A 19,954-nucleotide genomic window follows, 5' to 3' on the forward strand; every position below is an offset into this window, starting at 1 on the left:
CTTGGAAATAGAAAAGTTACGGAATTAAAAAGGCCCACACCCCCAACACTGTTAGAAAAGTGTTACAGACAAGTTTGTGATCATGAAGGTAAATCAACTGGTATTTATTTCTAGAGTTCTCCACAGACTTACTTTACCCAAAATAAAGGCTCACCTCATAAGTGAGCGGGAAGTTTGTACTGTTGACACAGAGCGTTGCTCCTCCTGGTGTGAAGTAGTGTTTGGGCCTCGCTGTAGGGCAAGTGCTTCCCAGCCATAGTTCATATGTCCCCTGAAGCAGCAGTGTCTCAGCTTTGTTGGTTTTTGTCTCTTCTATACCTTACCCATGCCTCACTTAGACTCGCTGCTTAGTAATAATACATCTCCTCACGACCTCTGAGCAAAGGTTGAATTGTCAGCCAGTGGTCCAAAAAAAAAGTCAAAGTAATTGAAGCATTTGCAGTCTCTCAAGAACTTCAGGTGGGATGGGACAGGGTGGCCGAGTGGAGTAAGCTGTGTATCTAGAGCAGATGCATATCACAGGTATTGTGCCCAGGGTACTCAGCAACACCATGTAAAAAGCAACCACCATCAAAGACTGCTCCCCACTCTAAGAGCTCCAGACACACACCTCAAATGTGATAAGCCAGTTCCTTGCCAGTGTCAGACCTGGTGTTGTACCTGCTTCTCAGATATCAGACTTCCATAGTCTATACAGCAGAGCCCAGTGAGCATTTCTTGACATGTAGAGCCCATCTTAGCTAGTGTGGTAAACATGTGTACCAGTTTCTTCTGACTATCCCAGATCTGATCCATTGTCTGACACTGTCTATAAAAAGACAAGCATGGCTGTCTAGTCAACATTCACAGAACTGATAACAGACCAAAGTAAGTGTACCACCAAAGCCCAGCTTGGTTTGATTTGGGTTACTTCCATAGATATGAGAAGGAGCTACTTAAAGGAACAAAAATGACTAAGGCAACTGTATCACCAAAGCCCAGTCCAGGACAGGTGACAGCTCATGAAAGCTGGAAAACTAGGGTGTACTGCAGAGCCTGCAGGCAGCTCAACAGGTTAGAGAGTGTCCTTTACATGTGCCTTGTTTGTTCTGAGCCTTCTTTCAGGCAATTCTACTGGTCTTTGTTTCTTTGAAGCAGTTTAACTCATCTAAGAATGACTCTCAACAGTCCTTACAGTTTATATACAGCTGGGAAGGCAGGGATCTAGTGAGTCTGTTCAGTTTCAGGAACTTCCTGAAGCCATTTAGAGTTATCTATATCCTTTCTACATGCTGTATCTTAAGAAGCTTCCTTGCAAGATGGAAGGTACTCATCCCAGAGGAAACTGTCATCCCACCCTTAGAAAGTCTGAACTCCCTGTCACAGTAAACAATAGTTCTGCTTCTTCACATTTAACTTGAAGTTTTCTGTTTGGAAGTCAGTTTTGCACAGAAATGAAGTTTTCATGTTGGAGAGTTCCTTTTCCAAGTTCATTTTCTAGATATGCATATTCAGCATACAAGTTCAATGTATTTCTCCTTAACCACTTGACTCACAGTTAACATATGCCTTCTGAGCATGTTTATTGAGGACTTTGTAGAATATCACTTTAGTTTCAGTTAAGTAGAGCCCAGTCCAGCCCAAGTAATCCTTTCTTGAGTGTGTGTGTGTGTATGTGTGTGTGTGTGTGTGTGTGTGTGTGTGTGTGTGTGTGTTGGTAGGGGATATGCAAATATACATGTATGGGGGTTATGGGGTATGGATAGGTGTATGTGTGTGTGGTAGGAGTGTGGTGTGTGTATGTGTGTGTTGTGGTGTATGTGTGTGTGGTGTGAATGTGTGTTGTGGGGTGTGTCTCTCTCTCTGTGTGTGTGTGTGTGTGTGTGTGTGTGTGTGTGTGTGTGTGTGTGAACATGTCACTCCTCAGGCACCATCCTTCTTAGTTTTGTTTTTGTTTTGAGACATGGTCTCTCACAGGAGCAACACTCATCGATTAGGCTAATCTGGCTGGCCAGTGAGTCCCAGGGCTTCACCTGTCTCAGCTCCTCTCAGCTGTCAGGTTACAAGAGCACAGCACCACACTCAGACTTTTTTTCTTAGACTCTGGAGATTGAACTCAGGGCCTCAAGCTACAGAGCAAGGACTTTCCTGACTGAACCATATTTGACCGGCTCTATTTGTTTTAGTTTTTTAATATTTTATGGCATATCATGCAGCCAGACAGGCATACAGACAGAAAGTCAGACAAGTATTTTAAAATTCACATCTCTGCTGAGTGTGGCAACTCTCAACTATAATTTCAGTACCCTTATCTCCTTTTCCACGTAGTGAGTTGCAGGCCAACTTGGGCTACAATCAAAAAGCTAAGGAAAAACTGGTTGCTTTTAAGAATGTGTCTGTTTAGGACAGGAGCCGGGTGTAGATCGCTCCTGAGAGACACAGCCAGAATACAGCAAATACAGAGGCGAATACCAGCAGCAAACCACTGAACTGAGAATAGGACCCCCGTTGAAGGAATCAGAGAAAGAACTGGAAGAGCTTGAAGGGGCTCGAGACCCCATATGTACAACAATGCCAAGCAACCAGAGCTTCCAGGGACTAAGCCACTACCTAAAGACTATACATGGACTGACCCTGGACTCTGACCTCATAGGTAGCAATGAATATCCTAGTAAGAGCACCAGTGGAAGGGGAAGCCCTGGGTCCTGCTAAGACTGAACCCCCAGTGAACTAGACTGTTGGGGGGAGGGGGACAATGGGGAGAGGGTGGGGAGGGGAACACCGATAAGAAAGGTGATGGGGGAGGGGGATGTTTGCCCGGAAACTGGGAAAGGGAATAACACTCGAAATGTATATAAGAAATACTCAAGTTAATAAAAAAAAAAAAAAAGAATGTGTCTGTTTAAAAAAGAAGTGTAGCAACTTGAGCATTATGAAAAGAGATGGAACTGTAGACTACAGAATGGAGAGTAGCCTGTTGTAAGTGGCCCTAATACCTGGGGCCATAGTGAGGTCCCAGCCTGTGCTGCCACTGAGGGCCATGTCTGGGTCCTTGACTACACAGTGTTAGGGGTCAGTGCCAATGTCTAAGGCTCATATTACCTCTAAGAACATGGGGACATCCCTGTTCAAGACAACTGCTAGAAATCACATGGATATCCAGGGGCTGTACAGAACAGATCCTAGCCCTCACTAGCTGGGGAACTTTGGAGAGCTGGCCCCATCTCTCACCAGCTACAGCACACAGTAGTATTGTATGCCTGCTTGCCTAGGTAGCACAGTGGAGATGGCCCTGGTGGCATGGGTGAGGGAGAGCCAGCCCCCCACTGTGTGAGTGTAGGAGAGCTGACCACTGGGCCATGAGAGCTCGTGGGCTAGTCCTGTCCCTCACCAGCTGCAGCATTGGGGGAGAGGGCTCTACACTTCACCTGGGCAACACAGTAGAAATCCTGCCACCTACCAATGGCAGCATTGTTGGGCTAGCCAGAGAAATGTCGGAAACCTTGCCCTGGCAGTGTGCATAAGGGAGAGCAAACATGTTGACCAGCTCAGCTATCATCCATGCCCAGATCCAGGGCTCCAAGTTGGTCCACTTAAAAAATCTACATCATTTGTGAATGATTGGGATTCATGAATGGGCCAGTCCTGCTGATCCAAAGCTGTGGGATTTCCTGTCTGACACAGGGCAACAACAGGATAAGCAGGAGGAGTTCCAGTGAGGATCCAATATTGATGGTAGGACAGAAGTCAGAAACCTTGAACCAGACCAATGACTCATTGCAATTGAAGACATGTGGACAGAGGGATATACTGTGGGACACACTGTGTTACACTACAGCTTCCAGGACGAGACCTTTTTCTATGCTGGGGTAGTGGGGGGCAGGGATGGGGAGGCGTTATTTTGGGTGGGAGGTTGCAAGAGCAAAGGGCAGATATGAGAGAACAGGCAGATGAACAGAACTGGGGTTCATGATGTAAAACTCACAAAGACTAAATAAAACATTCATGAAAATGAAAAATAAAAGTGGATCTGGTGGCACACACCTTTAATCCTATCAATAGAGGCAAGCAGATCTCAGGGTTTGAGACCTGCCTGGTTCACATAGTGAATTCCCAGGTAGCCAGGACTACACAGAAAGATCCTGTCTCAAAAAGACAAACCAACAAACAATAACAACAACAACAACAAAAACACTACTACTTAGTTTTTATGCAGTAAACATCAAGTCAAGAAGCAAAATATTTCCAACTCCACAGACCCTCCCCCTCCTTTGCCAGTTCCAAACGACATCCTTCCTGCTCATGACCAAGATAATTACTGCCCTAACTTTTAGAATTCTTTCTTCCTGCCTTGGTTTGAGTATAATCTGTACCCTTAAATACATGTGCTAAAAGTGTGGTCCCAAATGTGGGACTGGGAAGGTGGTGGAACACTTGAGAGAGGAGGCTTGAAAGAAGATGCTGAGGCCATGAGGCACCGTTAGAAGGGATTAGGCTTATGTATCTGGAGTGGGAAAGTCCCACAGGACACCAGAAACCAGGTTGCTGAGGCCAAATCCAGCACGTTCCCTGAGCCCCAAACCACATGACATTCTCTTTGCTCCCACTCACTACCGGTTACGACCCCACAGACCGTCTCACGGCATGGGAGGAGACATGCCCCACATGCACGTGCCCCACATGCACATGCCCCACATGCACATGTCCACATGCACATTCCCCAGATGCAATGCCCAAGCTTGGACTTTTCGGCCTCAGAACTGTGAGCCAATGTAACTCTCATTTCCTTATAAAGTCCCAGCTTCAGGTGCTGTGCTATAACAACACAAAAATGAACTGACATACTCCCTGACTTCCCTACACAGTGCCATTGTATAACCCCTGACTTTTAAATTGCCAGTGTGGAACAGTAAACATCTGAAGTCACAGAGGGAATGCTCTGTCTGCCTTCCTTTGTGCAACAACACGTTCATGAAATCCTTCCATCAAGCACTGATTGGCTTGTTTTCACCGATCGTTGTCACTGTGAAGAGCTCAGGATTGAAGTACATCTTCTACAAGTGATAGACATTAAGTGGCCTCCAGCTTCTGGATGCTACCGATTACACTCCTGTAACTCCAATGATCCTGCAGGTTCAGTGCACCGTGCCTTAGAGCCACATGGCAAGAGAGATAGACATCATAGTGATTTCCAAAGAGAAGTAACAATAGAAGTTGTCCCAATCAGGCATCAATGTTCTTGTTTTCATACATCTCACAGGGATACTGGTCTCATTTTAATTTTAGTGCTTGCCTGCATTACACATACCATGTGTTCGATGTTCTTTTCCTGGACGTTTAGTCTGTGTGTGGTTTTGTCCTGGACATGTAGTGTGCTTAGGTCTCCTGCCGTGTATTCTAAAGTGGCAGCACGTTATCTATCGGCCTGTCCCCCTTCTATATGCCACCCCTGCCACGGGAAAGTGGGGATGATGGGGAGGAGGTCGGGGTCCAGAACCTTCAGGACTTCTTTTCTTCTCATCCGCACGTTACAAAGGCCAAACTGTCTTAATTGCTGTAGTTTTCTGTGATGCCTTGATACCCCAACACTGGTCTTCTTATTTGCTTTCCTCTTCAAAGCTGTCAGATTATCATCCTTGGCCCTTCACATTTATTTCCAAATAAAATACAAACCATAATCATTGTTGTTTTTAAAACTATTGGAGGGTCGGGGACTGAAAAGATGGCTGCACAGCTCAGAGCATAGGCTTTTACAGCGGAGTCCAGTTTGCTTCCCAGCACCAAACGTGGCGTCAAACATGGTGGTCATAACTACCTGCCACTCTAGTTCCAGAGGGTCTGGTGCCCTCTTCTGGCCTCCACAGGCACCAGGCAGGAACATGATACACATAAAATGAAGTCGATACACATTTCAGGAAAAACCTACTGGGAACCTACATCAACTTAGGAAAACTGGTATCTTTATAATTTCAAATCTTGCAATTCAGGAACATGAGTCTTTATAAATTTCTTTCAATTTTAATAGACATCTTGATTTTTCTTCCAATTTTTTTGTTCCAAAGAGTTCGGCTTATTTTTTTTATTATTTTTCATTAACACATAGTAATTGCACATTTATGAACAGACAGTGGCATATGTATACCGTGTATAATTATCAGAGCATGTCCATGGGACGTCCATGGCTGTTTACATTTCTTTGTTCTTGGAACACTAAAAATCCTGAGAAAAATCATGCGGTGAGTTATTGTTGTTGTTGCTGCTCCTGCTGCTGCTGCATGTTGAACAGCATCTCCAGCAATTTTCAACTTCTCCACCTGAAACTATATGAATTAAGCAACAGCTCCTCCTGCCTTCTGCCATATCCTCCCTCTCTGTCTCTGTGACTGTGACTTCTGTAGGTAGTATGTGGACCCAAGGGACCTTTTATCCATTTGTACCTGGCTAATTTCATGTCACATGACCTCACATGATGTCTCCAAGATTCATTCATATTGTCACACACCAGATGTCACTTTCCTTTTACACATAAGACTTCACTGTGTGTGTGTGTGTGTGTGTGTGTGTGTGTGTGTGTGTGTGTGTGTGTGTGCTTCATTTCCTTTGCCCATTCTCTGTCATTTTAACATGAGTTCTTCCCACCTCTTGGTTATTATGTATAATGTTGTGATGAGCATGGGCCTATACCTGTCTATTTAAGCATCTCCTTCCAATTATTTGGAGCACATATGTAGACATGAAGTGTCAGGAGGAGCCGTGTCACTTTTCATCGCAGCCACCTCATTTTATCACTGCTGGGATCAATAGTGGCACCATCAAGATGGGCTCAATTTCGTTATTTGCACTTGATATAAGAACTAACGATCCCCACTCCTCCTGTGAGGGGAACTTGTAAAGGAAATACTCTCCCCAGAAATTGAACTCTGGTATCATAAAGATTCTGAATTATTTATAGATGGACTGAACTTCTAGCTGAGTGCACTAACTGCAATGCGTATGCTTTCAGAGGGCAAGAGGGGTGCAGAATAGGTGAATTCACACCATTGAAATGTCTGCTTCAAATGCAACCTGACCCAACAGCTCCATATCTCTACTGCTCTGTTTCCATGGTCAACATTATTCTGAAGCCGTACCTTGTGCTCTATCAGGCCTCTTGCCTCAAGAAGTAGGTCCTAGACAGCAATAGCACAATGTTCAAGTGTGTTCTGTGATGTGAAATCGCACCAAAGGAACATGAGTAGCTCATTCAAAACTGCATCATGTGCACATGGCTGAACAAGAACTGTAGTCAACACAGTGTCACACATTGACTGACTTAAGTTCACCAGCTCCCACTCTTTTTTTTTTATTAACTTGAGTATTTCTTATATACATTTCGAGTGTTATTCCCTTTCCCGGTTTCCGAGCAAACATCCCCCTCCCCCCTCCCCTTTCTTATCGGTGTTCCCCTCCCCATTCTCCCCCCATTGCCGCCCTCCCCCCAACAATCTAGTTCACTGGGGGTTCAGTCTTAGCAGGACCCAGGGCTTCCCCTTCCACTGGTGCTCTTACTAGGATATTCATTGCTACCTATGAGGTCAGAGTCCAGGGTCAGTCCATGTATAGTCTTTAGGTAGTGGCTTAGTCCCTGGAAGCTCTGGTTGCTTGGCATTGTTGTTCATAAGGGGTCTCGAGCCCCTTCAAGCTCTTCCAGTTCTTTCTCTGATTCCTTCAACGGGGGTCCTATTCTCAGTTCAGTGGTTTGCTGCTGGCATTCGCCTCTGTGTTTGCTGTATTCTGGCTGTGTCTACCAGCTCCCACTCTTAAAAACACCTTTAAGCCTTATGAAGGCAGAAGCAGATCAGTCTGGATTTCAAGCTAGATAAGGCTACATGCTGAGACCCTGTCTCAAAAAAAATTCTTTAAAATTTTGCACTTAGGTTTATGCATGTGTGCATGTGTGTGCACCCATGCAAGTGTGTGCTTGCAGCTACCCAGAAGAGGGTTCAGATCCCTTGAAACTGGAAAGCAGTTGTGAGCTTCCTAATGTGTGTACTAGTATCTGGCCCTCCGCAAATAGACAAGTTCTCCTAACTGCTGAACCTCTCCCAGCCCAGGGGCTTACTTTCAGAGTATGAGTGTTGTTAAGGAAGTTTTTCAAAGGCTTTGCTTTTGGTTTTTAAAGAAAGAGGGAGAGGAGGAAGGAAGGCAGGAGGGAGGAAGGAAGGAGCGAATACTTGCCAACTCCTCAACCAAACGGTGGCCACTCCAACCCCTGTAAACAGTGCAACTGGCATGGTGCTGCAGCTCCCATACCATTGTGGTAAATAGTGACCGGAAGAGCTATGCCCTTTAACTCTTGCATTGCCTCAGGTTTGAGTGACTTCAATGTAATGAATCCCAAGTGGATTTGACTCACTTCAGTGCAATAAATTCCAAAGACCCAATACAGCTGACTAAAGAAAATTTTGCAACCAACAAGGATTCTGAGCAAAATAGAAATGAAATGTATATAAAATTCCTGTGGGGTTACTTATCTTTCTAAATTTTATACAGGCTATGAAAGGAAACTTAAATACACCAAATTGGTCTCAGAGAAGTAGACCAGCAGCCTGAAGTGAAAATGCGGATTCTTGGGATTGGAAGCCAATTCTTTCCTCTTGCATATGTAACTCTGTAATTATAATGACCCAGGGGAAAATACAATTTATTATGCAACAATCCATTATTCATATGACTGGTCCACACATCAAATGCGAAACTCAAAGTATACCATCTATGTGGGGTGTTTGCTTGCTTGGGGTTTGGGGAGACTGGGTCTCACTAAATAACCCAACCTTGCCTCAAATTTGCAGTCTACCTGCCCAGCCTCCAGAATGCAGGGGCGATACGGGCACGCAGGCCCAGATCTTCTGTGTCTTTAAAAGGAGAAAAACTTTGCATTATTTATGAGGGAGGGCAATGAAGACAGCTTAGCTGAAAAGTTGCTGCCTTTTGCGACTTTCCTGCTGATGTGAGTTTGTGGAAAAGTTCCAAGAAGAAGCATTGGCATTCAAAAGAGTGCAAGGTAAAACTCAGGACCGACTAGGAAAGTGGAAATGACAAAGTGTCGGCATTCGGGAGCACGGCAGAAGCTAAACTCTAAAACTGATCAGTAAAAAGAAGTCATATAAAACTCATGGGGACCCATCTCGCACTGAACAATTGGGACCTTTAGAAATGAGATTTTGCTCTAACCCAAAATGTCAGAACATTTTGTTACGGACAAAGGGCAGAGAGATGACGGACTCCAGAAAGCAGAGGAATGAATCGCGGAGAAGTGAGATGATGAGATGCAGAGAGATATGCATGTTCCTCGTGGAGATTTTAAATCCCTAGGAGTTTTTTATTGCTTTTAAACGGTGAGGTAAGGACTGTTAAGATGAATCAGCAGGTAAAGACACTTGCCACCAAGACTGATGAGCCGAGTTCTTTCCCTGGAATAGAACTCACATAGCAGAGAAAGAAAACTAATTCCTCCAAGTCTGTGTGTGTGTGTGTGTGTGTGTGTGTGTGTGTGTGTGTGTGTGTGTACGCGCGCATATGTGCATGCACACTCATGCCTGGGTGTACACACAAATAAACAAATATAATTTTTAAAGGAAAAAATTTTGATGTGTTCCTTCACGGTCTGTCAGCCATAGTTATGATTAGGTGTCTAGCAGAACACGCTGATGATAGGTACTTATAGTTCATACTTTACTGCCAGGGAGTTCACATTTCTTTTTACTGGTGTTCAACAAATACAGCTATCCCTGACATATAGATGAGTCTGTTATCCCATAATCAATATTTCACGTTCCTGTTGATCCTTTTCCTTGCTGTCAGGCCTTCTCACAGCACTGTCTGTTGTGACCAGATACCCATAATGCTTAAAAATTCCCTGAAGAACAGGCAGTGTCTGGGGTACACCCTCAGTTATGGTTTGAATGACACTATCACCCCAAGTTGGTGGCATCATTTGCAGAGATTGCAAAACCTTGAAGAGATGGAATATTGCACGAAGTGTACAGACTTTGTCATTCTACAGCCTTGTCCTCCCCCAACCCTTTCCTGTGTGGGATGAAATATGATCACATGGATTCCTGACCCCCAGACAGATTCCTGTTTCTGCTGCCCAGCCTTCCCCTCCCTAATGGACTGTTTCCTTCTGGAGTTATAAGACTGAAGAAACCCACTCCTCCTCCTCTGAATTACTTTTGCAGCGGATTCCGTCCCAGCACCAGTAAGGTAATTAATACGGTCTGGCTGAGGAAAGATTGCCTCAACCCAGTCAAACCTCCCATGCTGACTCTGCTGTCTGACCAGTGGGTAGCACTTTGTAAGATTAAACTATGACCCATCTGAGCTTGAGTTAAAATGCAAATCCGTCAAATTCTTCCCTACAGTTAGTGACAGAAAATATGTCGTAACTCAGAAGCAGCAGACATTTGCTACCATCTGCATCCTTCAAAATTTGGAATTTTGGGGTCAGTGTTTCTAGACTCTACTGAAGCACCCATGAGTCCCTTGGAGTGTGAATCTGACCTGAAAATGTGAGCTCCCATGTTATTAGGATCTGTTGGTGAGTTAGGAGGTGTCCTCGCAAAACAGCAGAATCCCCGAAATTAAGAGGGTAGATCTCATGCTGAGAGCCCTGAGGAGGCAGCTGACAGAATCAGGGAAGCCTTCCAGACAAAGTGAGACAAGTTAGGCCCAACTGAAAAATTCAAAGGGGAGAGAATGACTATGTCCTCTTGGAGCATAAACAGAAATTCAGAAGCAGGGTTGACACAAGCTGGTGCAGTGCACAGAGACCAGCCCAAGTGATTGTGGGGTGGCAAGCTGTGAAGGGTACCCTGATCCCTGGTCAAGATAGGTCAAATCCCAGGGGACCCTAACAAACAAGGCAGGTGCTTTTCTAGACTCCCAGATCAAGGCTTACTAGCTGCTGCCCCCCACACACCCCTGTAGAGAGGTTTAAGACAGACCAGTCACATAGAGCGATGCCCCAAGCCCTTCCTCCACAGGTGAGGACCTGACCACAGGTTACATAGGCTCAAGACAGATGAGTCAGAAAGACAGGGCCACGCCCCCAATTATGAAGATGAGGTCGTCCCAAGCGGAAGACCAATAGGAAGAGGAGACCAATAGGGAGTACCTGCTATCAGACACTGACCCATCCAAAAACTTTGAGTCATGTTCAGGATTAAAAGTGTGCAGGAATTATTCCATAAGAGCTGTAACACCATTGCTTGGGGAAGAGATCCCCCCCAAACCACTGCCAGAAGCTCCCCTGCACCCCTTGCCAGCTGGTCAGTCTCCTGCTGCTCAGCCTGGCTTGGGCAACCAAACTGGCAACAGCAAAAAGGAGAAGGGCCCACAGTGGGGGTCGGCGGAAGGTGTTCCCCCTCCCTGCCCAAGTTCTCTCCCCCTCACCCAAATCCACGCACCTAACCAGGTGAGAGATTTCCGTGGAGAACCCCAGGTACCAGAGCCCCACAAGTGATGGCAGATTTATGCCAGAAATAAAAACCTGAAACCCAGAAAGAAATTATGAGCTGATGCATACTTGCTTACATGCTTGCTTGAAGTTGTTAGAGACTGAGTCTTCCGACATCACCCTTAAAGTTGCAGTCTAACTATGCATGTTTCCAGAGTACGGGAACCGAGGGCAGACCCCATCACATACAGCTCGTCTATGTGTAGAAACATTTTCATCATTTCTGAGATGCGGCAATGATGGTAACTTAGCCAGGAGTCTTGATTGTCTGAGAAGGAAGCACTGAAGCTCCTAAGGGAAGAAAAGACACTGGCGGTGGGGTAGGGAGGAGCTGCATCTGCAAGCAACAGTTCCGCTGTGATCTGGATTCTATGTGATGAGAAATCTGAGCAGAATAATGGCTGGAAGACATGGAAAGGGGGTGAGGTGGGGTGTCTGGCCAGCACATTCAATTAGTATATGAAGGAGATGCCGTACACTTCAAGGACTCAAGAAAGGGAAAGTCATCAAAGGCCTAGGTTGAATTTTAAGCCAGAAACAAATTATTGAACAGTGGTTAGCCTCATAACACTGGAAACCATCAGGGAGACAGGAAACTGTGAAGAGAAAGAAGTCAGCTCTGGGAACAAATTTGCTCCATTTGAGGTAATTTTTTGAAATGAGCAGATAGTAATGTCCTGGCAGACACGAGGAAATATGTGTTAAAATGTGAAATTTATAAGATGTGACCATAACACTCACCATCCATGTTCCAGTTAGCATGAACAGGAAAATCTACAGAGTAGAGAAATCCCCCAAGGGTGTGTGTGTATGAAGAGAATGTCACTGAGCCACATCGAGCTTTGGAGATCCCAGGTGAAGGATGAATCAGTATTTGTGTCTTATCTCCTAGTTTGGTTCCTACCACTATGATAAGCACATGGTGAGCAACTTAGGGAAGAAAGGGGTTTATCTGGATGACAGATCACAGTCCGCCATGGAAGGAAGCCACGACAGAAACCCAAGGCATGAACTGAATGACAGAGGCCCTGGAGGAACACTGCTCACTAGACTGATCCCATGGCTTCTTCAGTCTGCTTTCTCACACAGCCCAGGACCACCTGGCTAGGGGTCCCACTACTAGCAATGCTCCGAGCCCTCCCACATCAATAACTAAGCAAGAAAATGACTGCAGACCTGATGGAGATGTTTTCTCGGCTGAGGTTCCCTCCTCCCAGTTGACTTTATTGGTTCGTGTCAGCACACTTTCTTTTCCTGTTGCTATGAGAATACTCTGACAAAACCAGCTCAAGGAGAAAGAGTTTAGTCAAACTCACACTTCCAGGGACAGGAAGTCCAGGCAGCAGGACCTTGAAGCAGCTGGTCACACAACATAAACAGCCAGGAAGCAGAGAGCAGTAAATGCATCTAGTGCTGCTCAGTTCCCTTTACCTACTTATACAAACCAAGATCCTAGTCAGGAAATGGTAATCCCCACAACAGGCTGTTCATCTCATCTCAAACAACACAGGTAAGGCACATGCAGAGGCTTACCTGTCTAGACAGATTCCAGACTCTTTCAAGTCAACAACCGACACTAACCATCACAGTATGTAAAAACACAGAGGAGAAATAGACAAAAACACCAGAAACGTGATTTTTAAAAAGGCATCAGCAGAAATGGAGAGTTCAGAGAGCTTCAATATAGTCCACATCTGACTGGGCAATGCTAGCTTTCCTTTATACACTTATTTCTGGTTAATGAAGAACTATTTAAACCTCTTTCGCTAAGCATTAGCTATCTTTCATCTGGTAGGAAGAAAAGAATTGAAGATATGATTTTGTAAGAAATGTGATCTCCATGGTCTTTCATAGTATTCTTTTTTAAGAATCTACTTTCCTAATGGTCAAAACTTAAAGCCATGTCATACCTGCAAACTGAATTTTAATAATAAACGTCATCTCCCGTGGTCATAAACTGTAAAGGGATGCACTAAAAGTACCTCTTCTTCCCAAATACTCTTAACATGACAGGAGCAAAAGGGACATTTTTTAAATCAGTTCTTCTAAAAGACAATAATATAATCTGATTAACTTCTTAACCATCAGAAGCACAAGAAGTTCAGACACAGAAGCTTATGCACAAAGTTGAGGGAAGCTCGAGTTCTAATTAATGTTACACAAGCTTCAACATTTGAGACGTGTGCTGCCATGTGGGGTCTTCACAACCTGCCAGGCTAGGTCTTCACGGACTGCAATCAAAGGGTAAACAAAGGGGGAAACAATCATGCACAATTCTTTCTAAAGTTAACAGTGTGTACCATAGGCCTAATCACAATTTCAAACCTTACATGGAAGCTAATTCTTAGTCAAAATACGCATTGGATGAGATGCATACAGGACCAAAAAGAGCCAAAAAATAGTTACATGTCGTCAGTTTGATGTAAAGTTGGCTCTAGGGCTAACAGTTTTTCTAGCAAGCCAGAGCCTCCAGGTCTCCCTGACTCTGTGTATTGGATTCTCACATGTCTACTTAGTTTGGGCAATAGCCCAACCAAAACACCTCTGCAGCTTCCTCCAACTCTCTCTGACTCCCCAGCACTGGGATTGTAGGTACATGTAGGTGCATGGCTTTTTTCTTTTAATCTGGATGCTGAGACTTGTAATCTCTTGTCCTCCTGCTTCCATAGCAAACACTTAACCAACTGAGCCATCTTCTGTAATCTCTTGAAGATCCAGTTTCATAATCTGCAGGGTTAACTAAAAGACATACCATATCTTCCATGTTTACTGAGCAAAAAAAAAAAGAGTCTTAATAAAACATGTGACACAGAGAAATCAGGTAAATGTCAGTTCTCATTAAGACCCCAATCATCCAGCCAAGAAAGTCTAAAACATGTTCAATACGTCTTTGTTGAGTTTAAGTTGTGTGCTATTTAGTTCTTGGAAGAATCAGAGTGTATTAAAGTGTATAATACATATGTTGAGTAGATTGCCAATCACTTACTGCAGTTTTGATGTACTGTAATTTGGAAAGGGGGACTCCATGGAGAGACTCTGCTCAGCTAGCACATGTAAGCATAGACGGGTTCTAGGTGTGAGAGAGTATGATCCATGTTCAAGTTTCCCAAGCTTCAAGCATCAGAACCCAGTATGATGCGTCACTCATAATCCCTACCTTACGGGACTAGGGCAGAAGGATCATGATTTCCAAATTGCTATTGACTATGTAGGAGACCCTGCATAACTAATGAGTGACTTCTCAGCAAACATTTAGCTGAGCAAGAGCAAAGGGGCTGGGGAAGGCTACACAAATGCAGCTAGGATGCATTGTGCCTGTTATCTTTTAGAGAAATATTACCAATAAAGACATAAAACTGGGATCAAACCATTTGATTCTATGTTAAAAAACAATCTTTAACAAAATCCATGATATTAGGGATTGGTACCATTCCTCTTTTCTGCAGGACTCAGCAGTGAACTTCCTCAGCCTTGCTGCTCATCCATCATCAACTGAGAAGCCTTTTTATAGTAAAGATGAATGGGGCAAATCTAGCCAAGGATGACCTTTGCTTCCCCAAAAGTAGCACAGGATCACCCAATCTGACAACAAGCAGGGTGGCCAGAGTCTCCATGGGAGGGCATCTGTGGACATGAGACTTTGCTACCACTTCCAAGCTGCTTTCTTTGGCTAATTAGCTCCAAGAAAGGTCCCTCCACTTCCTGACTCCTAAGGCAGTGAAGTGACAACATCAACCATGAAGATAATGTCCATACAACACTTAGAACGCTACTGGGGCACCATCATCAGCTAACAGCGGCTCTAACAGCAGATCTTACCACCGTGAAGCACCGAGTTCCTTTTAGAGCTGTGCTCCCAACACTTAGATTACTTCCGGTCTAATTGCTACAGTCAACACCACACTCATTTCTGGGTTTTCCTCACATCACTGTGGTTTAAGTTAGCATCTAAAGCAATATGTTTTCATATATTCCTTTCTCTTTTTATTTGTGCTTATTTCATTTATCCCTCCTCTTCTCCCCTCTCCCATCCTACCCTCTACTCCCTCAACCAAGTTCATACCTTGTTCTTCTTTGTTTTCTTTTTCCTTTCTTGTTATTCCTTGTCTTGACCCCATATCCCAGTTTGCTAGACCCCCTTCCTCCTCACAACAGATCACCTCCCAAATTTATGTTGCATGTATTCCAGAATCGTCTCTTCCCCCAACTTAAGATCTCTTCTTCATCTTTGTTGGTTTTTCTCTCTAGTCTCATGACACACACACACACACACACACACACACACATACACACACATACACACACACATACACACACATACACACACACATACACACACACATACACACACACCACACACACACACATACACACACACACACACCACACACACATACACACACACCACACACACACACATACACACACATACACACACACCACACACACACACCACACACACACATACACACACACCACACACACACACATACACACACCACACACACACACACATACACACACTCCACACACACACACATACACACACACCACACACACACACATACACACACACCACACACACACACATACACACACACATACACACACACATACACACATACACCACACACACACACATACACACACCACACACACACACATACACACACACATACACACACATACACACACACATACACACACACCACACACACACATACACACACACACACACACACACACACACACACATCTTACTTCCACATCTGAGAGAAAACTTGACTTACCATAATAATTTTGATTTTCCTTATGGATGAGTAAAATTCCATTGCATACACACACCACATTTTCTTTATCAGTTCATCTGTTGACGGACAGTTAGGTTGGTTCTACTTCTTAGCTACTATAAATAGTGTACCAGGAAACAGGAAGTATAAGTATCTTTGTGGTGTGTTGATGGTAGATCCCTTGGAGGATATACCCAAGAATGAAATTGCTAGGCCATATGGCTTTTTAGCATTTTTAGAAATCCCCATGCCATTTTTCCATTGTGATTATGACAGTTAACATTCTCACTAGCAGTGAATAAGGGTTCCTCTTCCCCCACATCCTTGGCAACATTTGTTGCTCCTCTTTTCTCAATGGTGGTCATTATGTCTTGGTTAAGATAACAAAGTCTCAAATAGTTTTAATTCACATTTCTCCAAGGGCTATGGATGTTTCACATTCATTTTCCAAGTGTTTATTGGTCTTTTGCATTTCTTCTTTTGAGAATAGTCTGTTCCGGAAAATTCAGGGCTGGGCATTTGTGTTTAATTCTTGCAGTTCCTCACTTGTCCTGCACATTAATCTTATCTGATGGATACTCAGAAAATAGCTTTCCCTTTCTCTGGACTGTCTCTTCACTTGTTTGCTTTGCTTTGTAGGAATCGTTTCTCATTATTATTATTATTATTATTATTATTATTATTATTATTTAATCTTTTTTCACAGTCTAGTCACCATCCTCCTCCTGGTCCTCCCTCCGACCACTCCTTATCCTACTATTTTCATTTCATGCCATCTCATTGGACAGTTTGAGGGTTCCATCCTGTGTGATTGGAGTTCTCCAAAGGGAGTCCTTAATTGTGTCTATTCTTAAAGTGTTTCTCCTACTCTCTTCTTACAGTCTCCAAGTTCCAAGTATCTATCTATCTATCTATCTATCTATCTATCTATCTATCTATCTATCTATCTATCTTTCCCCTTAAGACAGGGTCTCACAAAGTAGCCCTGGATGATTCTATAAACCAGACTGGCCTCAATCTCAGAGATCCACCTGCCTCTGCCTACCAAGTGCTGATTTTAAAGGCAAGCACCACCCCTGCTCAGTGCGTTTCAAGTCTTACATTAAGTCTTTGGTGCATTTTGAACCATGTTTTGCATAGCATGAAAGATGATGAATCAAGTTGTGTTCTTGTACATGTAAAATGGCAGTTTTCCCAGCACTACTTATTGTAATTCTCACTTGGTTATTTTTCTATTTTCTTTTCATATAATACTATTTCCTTAGTTATCAGCTAGGATGCAAAAATCACACACAGAAAAATAATCCTTACTATGTGCTGATCCTGAATATCTATTATTATAAATGGGGAAAGATGACCGTATAATCTCCTCACAGCTTATTACTGTGCTCTGTGTACATTTGCATCACTAAGAAGAACACAAATAAGAGAGTACAATTCTATGTATCAGCCACCTGTACTCTTGATGCACGTAATTTTACTTTGCACCTTTAATGTCTATACTTATCATTTTTCCAAATGATAATCTGTTGTTACAATTGCTAAACTGGAGGAGGGCCCTGGAAATGATAAAAACCTGCAAGCAAACCTCCCCCTCCTGTCTCTGCTGTTTTTCAGATACCCAAGGGTTCCATGTACTGCCACAGACAGCTGACTGGTCCTGTTTTCCTCCCCAACAATATCTGTTGACTCTTGGATTCAAAAACAAAGAAGATGGAAAGTTTCTGGAGAAAGTGTCAAATAGGAAGCTGCCCACCTTCACAGGTGATTGGAACCTGACCCTACTACTACATTTCAAAATGGAGTCAAGGATGGGACTCTGTCACAGCGCTCAGTTTATGGAAGGGCCTAAATAACAAAAAAAAAGTTTGGTTATAAGTCGCCGCTAATCTTTCTTATTTTCCTTGTAGGTTGATTAAAAACAAATGGGGTTCTGATTTCAGGAGAGCTTTCCTCCAGGAGCACATTGCACACTACCATTGGATGCTTACTAATCCATTCCTAGCATTCTACCCAGACACCCATTGCCGGCCATAGCCATTGGCAGTACAACAGGCTTTCAGGTCTAAAGGAATCAACAGTTAAAGCACTTGCCTTCGGGCATGAGAACCAAAGTTCCAATACCCAGAATCCCACAGGAATGTTGAATGAGCTTAATGTAATTCTACTCATGGAAGGAAGAAATAGGATCACCAGAGCAAGTTGGCTACCTAGACTAGCCATATCAGCCATCTCTGGGTTTGATTGAGAGACCCTGCCTCAATCAATAGGATAGAAGAGCAGGGAAGGATGAGTCCTGCTATGAACACTGGGCTCCCATGTGTATTTGTGCATACACACACACACACACACACACACACACACACACAAAAGCAGTCATGCGGGCATGCATGTACACACAAACACACATGCACTGGGAGAAAACAAAGGATATAGACTTTTATCATTGACTAGCAAACATGAAACAGTCTGTCAACATGACTCATACATGAAATCAAAAGTGTAGCAATGACAACTCCAGGTCGCATGGACTGTCTGCTGGGGCATTAACTTCTGTTCTACTATCCTCTCACGTAATTAGAGAGGAGTTAAATCTCCTGAAGAGCATGTAATTTGATGATGTTAAATAATTCTGGTTCCAATTTTCAAGAAAATGCTTACATAGAACTTAAATCTCAAAGATGCCAGATGAGTTCATGACCAGATTGAACTGATTCTTGTGCTGTGAGCACATAATTAAGAATTTGTGTTTTGTCGAATGCAGAACCCTCTGAGGTTTCCCTCAGCCTCAAGCGGCATTCAAGGTCAATAGCATCTGCACACTTGAACAATACCTGAGCAGAGCGAGACAAGGAACATGCATGTTTATGACATTTTTTTCATATTCAAGACAAACATATTCTGCATAGATGTATGAATTGTCACAGGTTGGCTCTTAGATCTCTCAATCAAAAAAAATGAATAAATGTCAGTTTCTAAAGGGTTATGGGCCCTCTGCTGTGCTCCTTGAAGATCTTTTACTTTTACACATATGGGCTAGGGATTGGGCTAGTGTCCAAACTAAATATTTCATATCTGTTAATATTAAGATATCTGTTTATAGCTCACTAAAGAAAGCATTCTGAAATGGAATTCTGAAAAAAATATAAAATTTTATTGTTACAATTTCTAGAACATAAAACTCCCTTCTCTCCACTGACCAGAGAAGATACAGTGAGACACATGGAGATGGTGGGGAAGCGAATCTTGCCAATCCTGGACTTTATCCGAAGCACGCAACTAAATGTGGGTATCTGATGAGTTGTCTTCTTCTGTCCCATGTGTGAACGTCAGAGATTTCTAGGAGTGTTAAAACTTACAGAAGCAAGCATTGAGATTGTTTTTGTTTTCCTTTGTTTTGTTTAGAAAGATGCACAGAAAACCAAACACATGTTAGCTAGTAATTCAATCCCTTTTCCGTTCCTACACATGTTCCAATGTCACTCTGGGGTCCTGAGTGTTTTCCAGTCAAATGTCTCCTTGTAAAGCTTTCCTTCTCTGTGCCTTCCAACCATCTAATTCAAGGCTGCCATGAGCTCTTTTTTATTTCCATTTTAAATCAATAGCCGAATGTTAGCAAGCACAATGCTTTCCCTCATTTACTGAGCCATTGCACAGCACTGCCCCATTATCTTATGCAGGAACTCAA

At 43.5% G+C, this 19,954-nt stretch overlaps 1 protein-coding gene across 10 annotated transcripts in view; it reads left to right on the plus strand.

The window, feature by feature from the left end:
• The window catches only part of Spata16 (spermatogenesis associated 16), a 380,391-nt gene that overhangs the window by 269,091 nt on the left and 91,346 nt on the right, over nt 1–19,954 (plus strand). For all 10 annotated transcript variants that reach the window (XM_039103604.2, XM_063282699.1, XM_039103603.2 and 7 more), the window contains 2 exons: nt 17,884–18,030; nt 19,439–19,551. In XM_039103604.2, coding sequence (XP_038959532.1) covers nt 17,884–18,030; nt 19,439–19,551 — 260 coding nt within the window. The remainder of the gene's footprint in view (nt 1–17,883; nt 18,031–19,438; nt 19,552–19,954) is intronic.

This window comes from Rattus norvegicus, chromosome 2, assembly GCF_036323735.1.
Source record: "Rattus norvegicus strain BN/NHsdMcwi chromosome 2, GRCr8, whole genome shotgun sequence".
Classification (NCBI taxonomy): domain Eukaryota; kingdom Metazoa; phylum Chordata; class Mammalia; order Rodentia; family Muridae; genus Rattus; species Rattus norvegicus.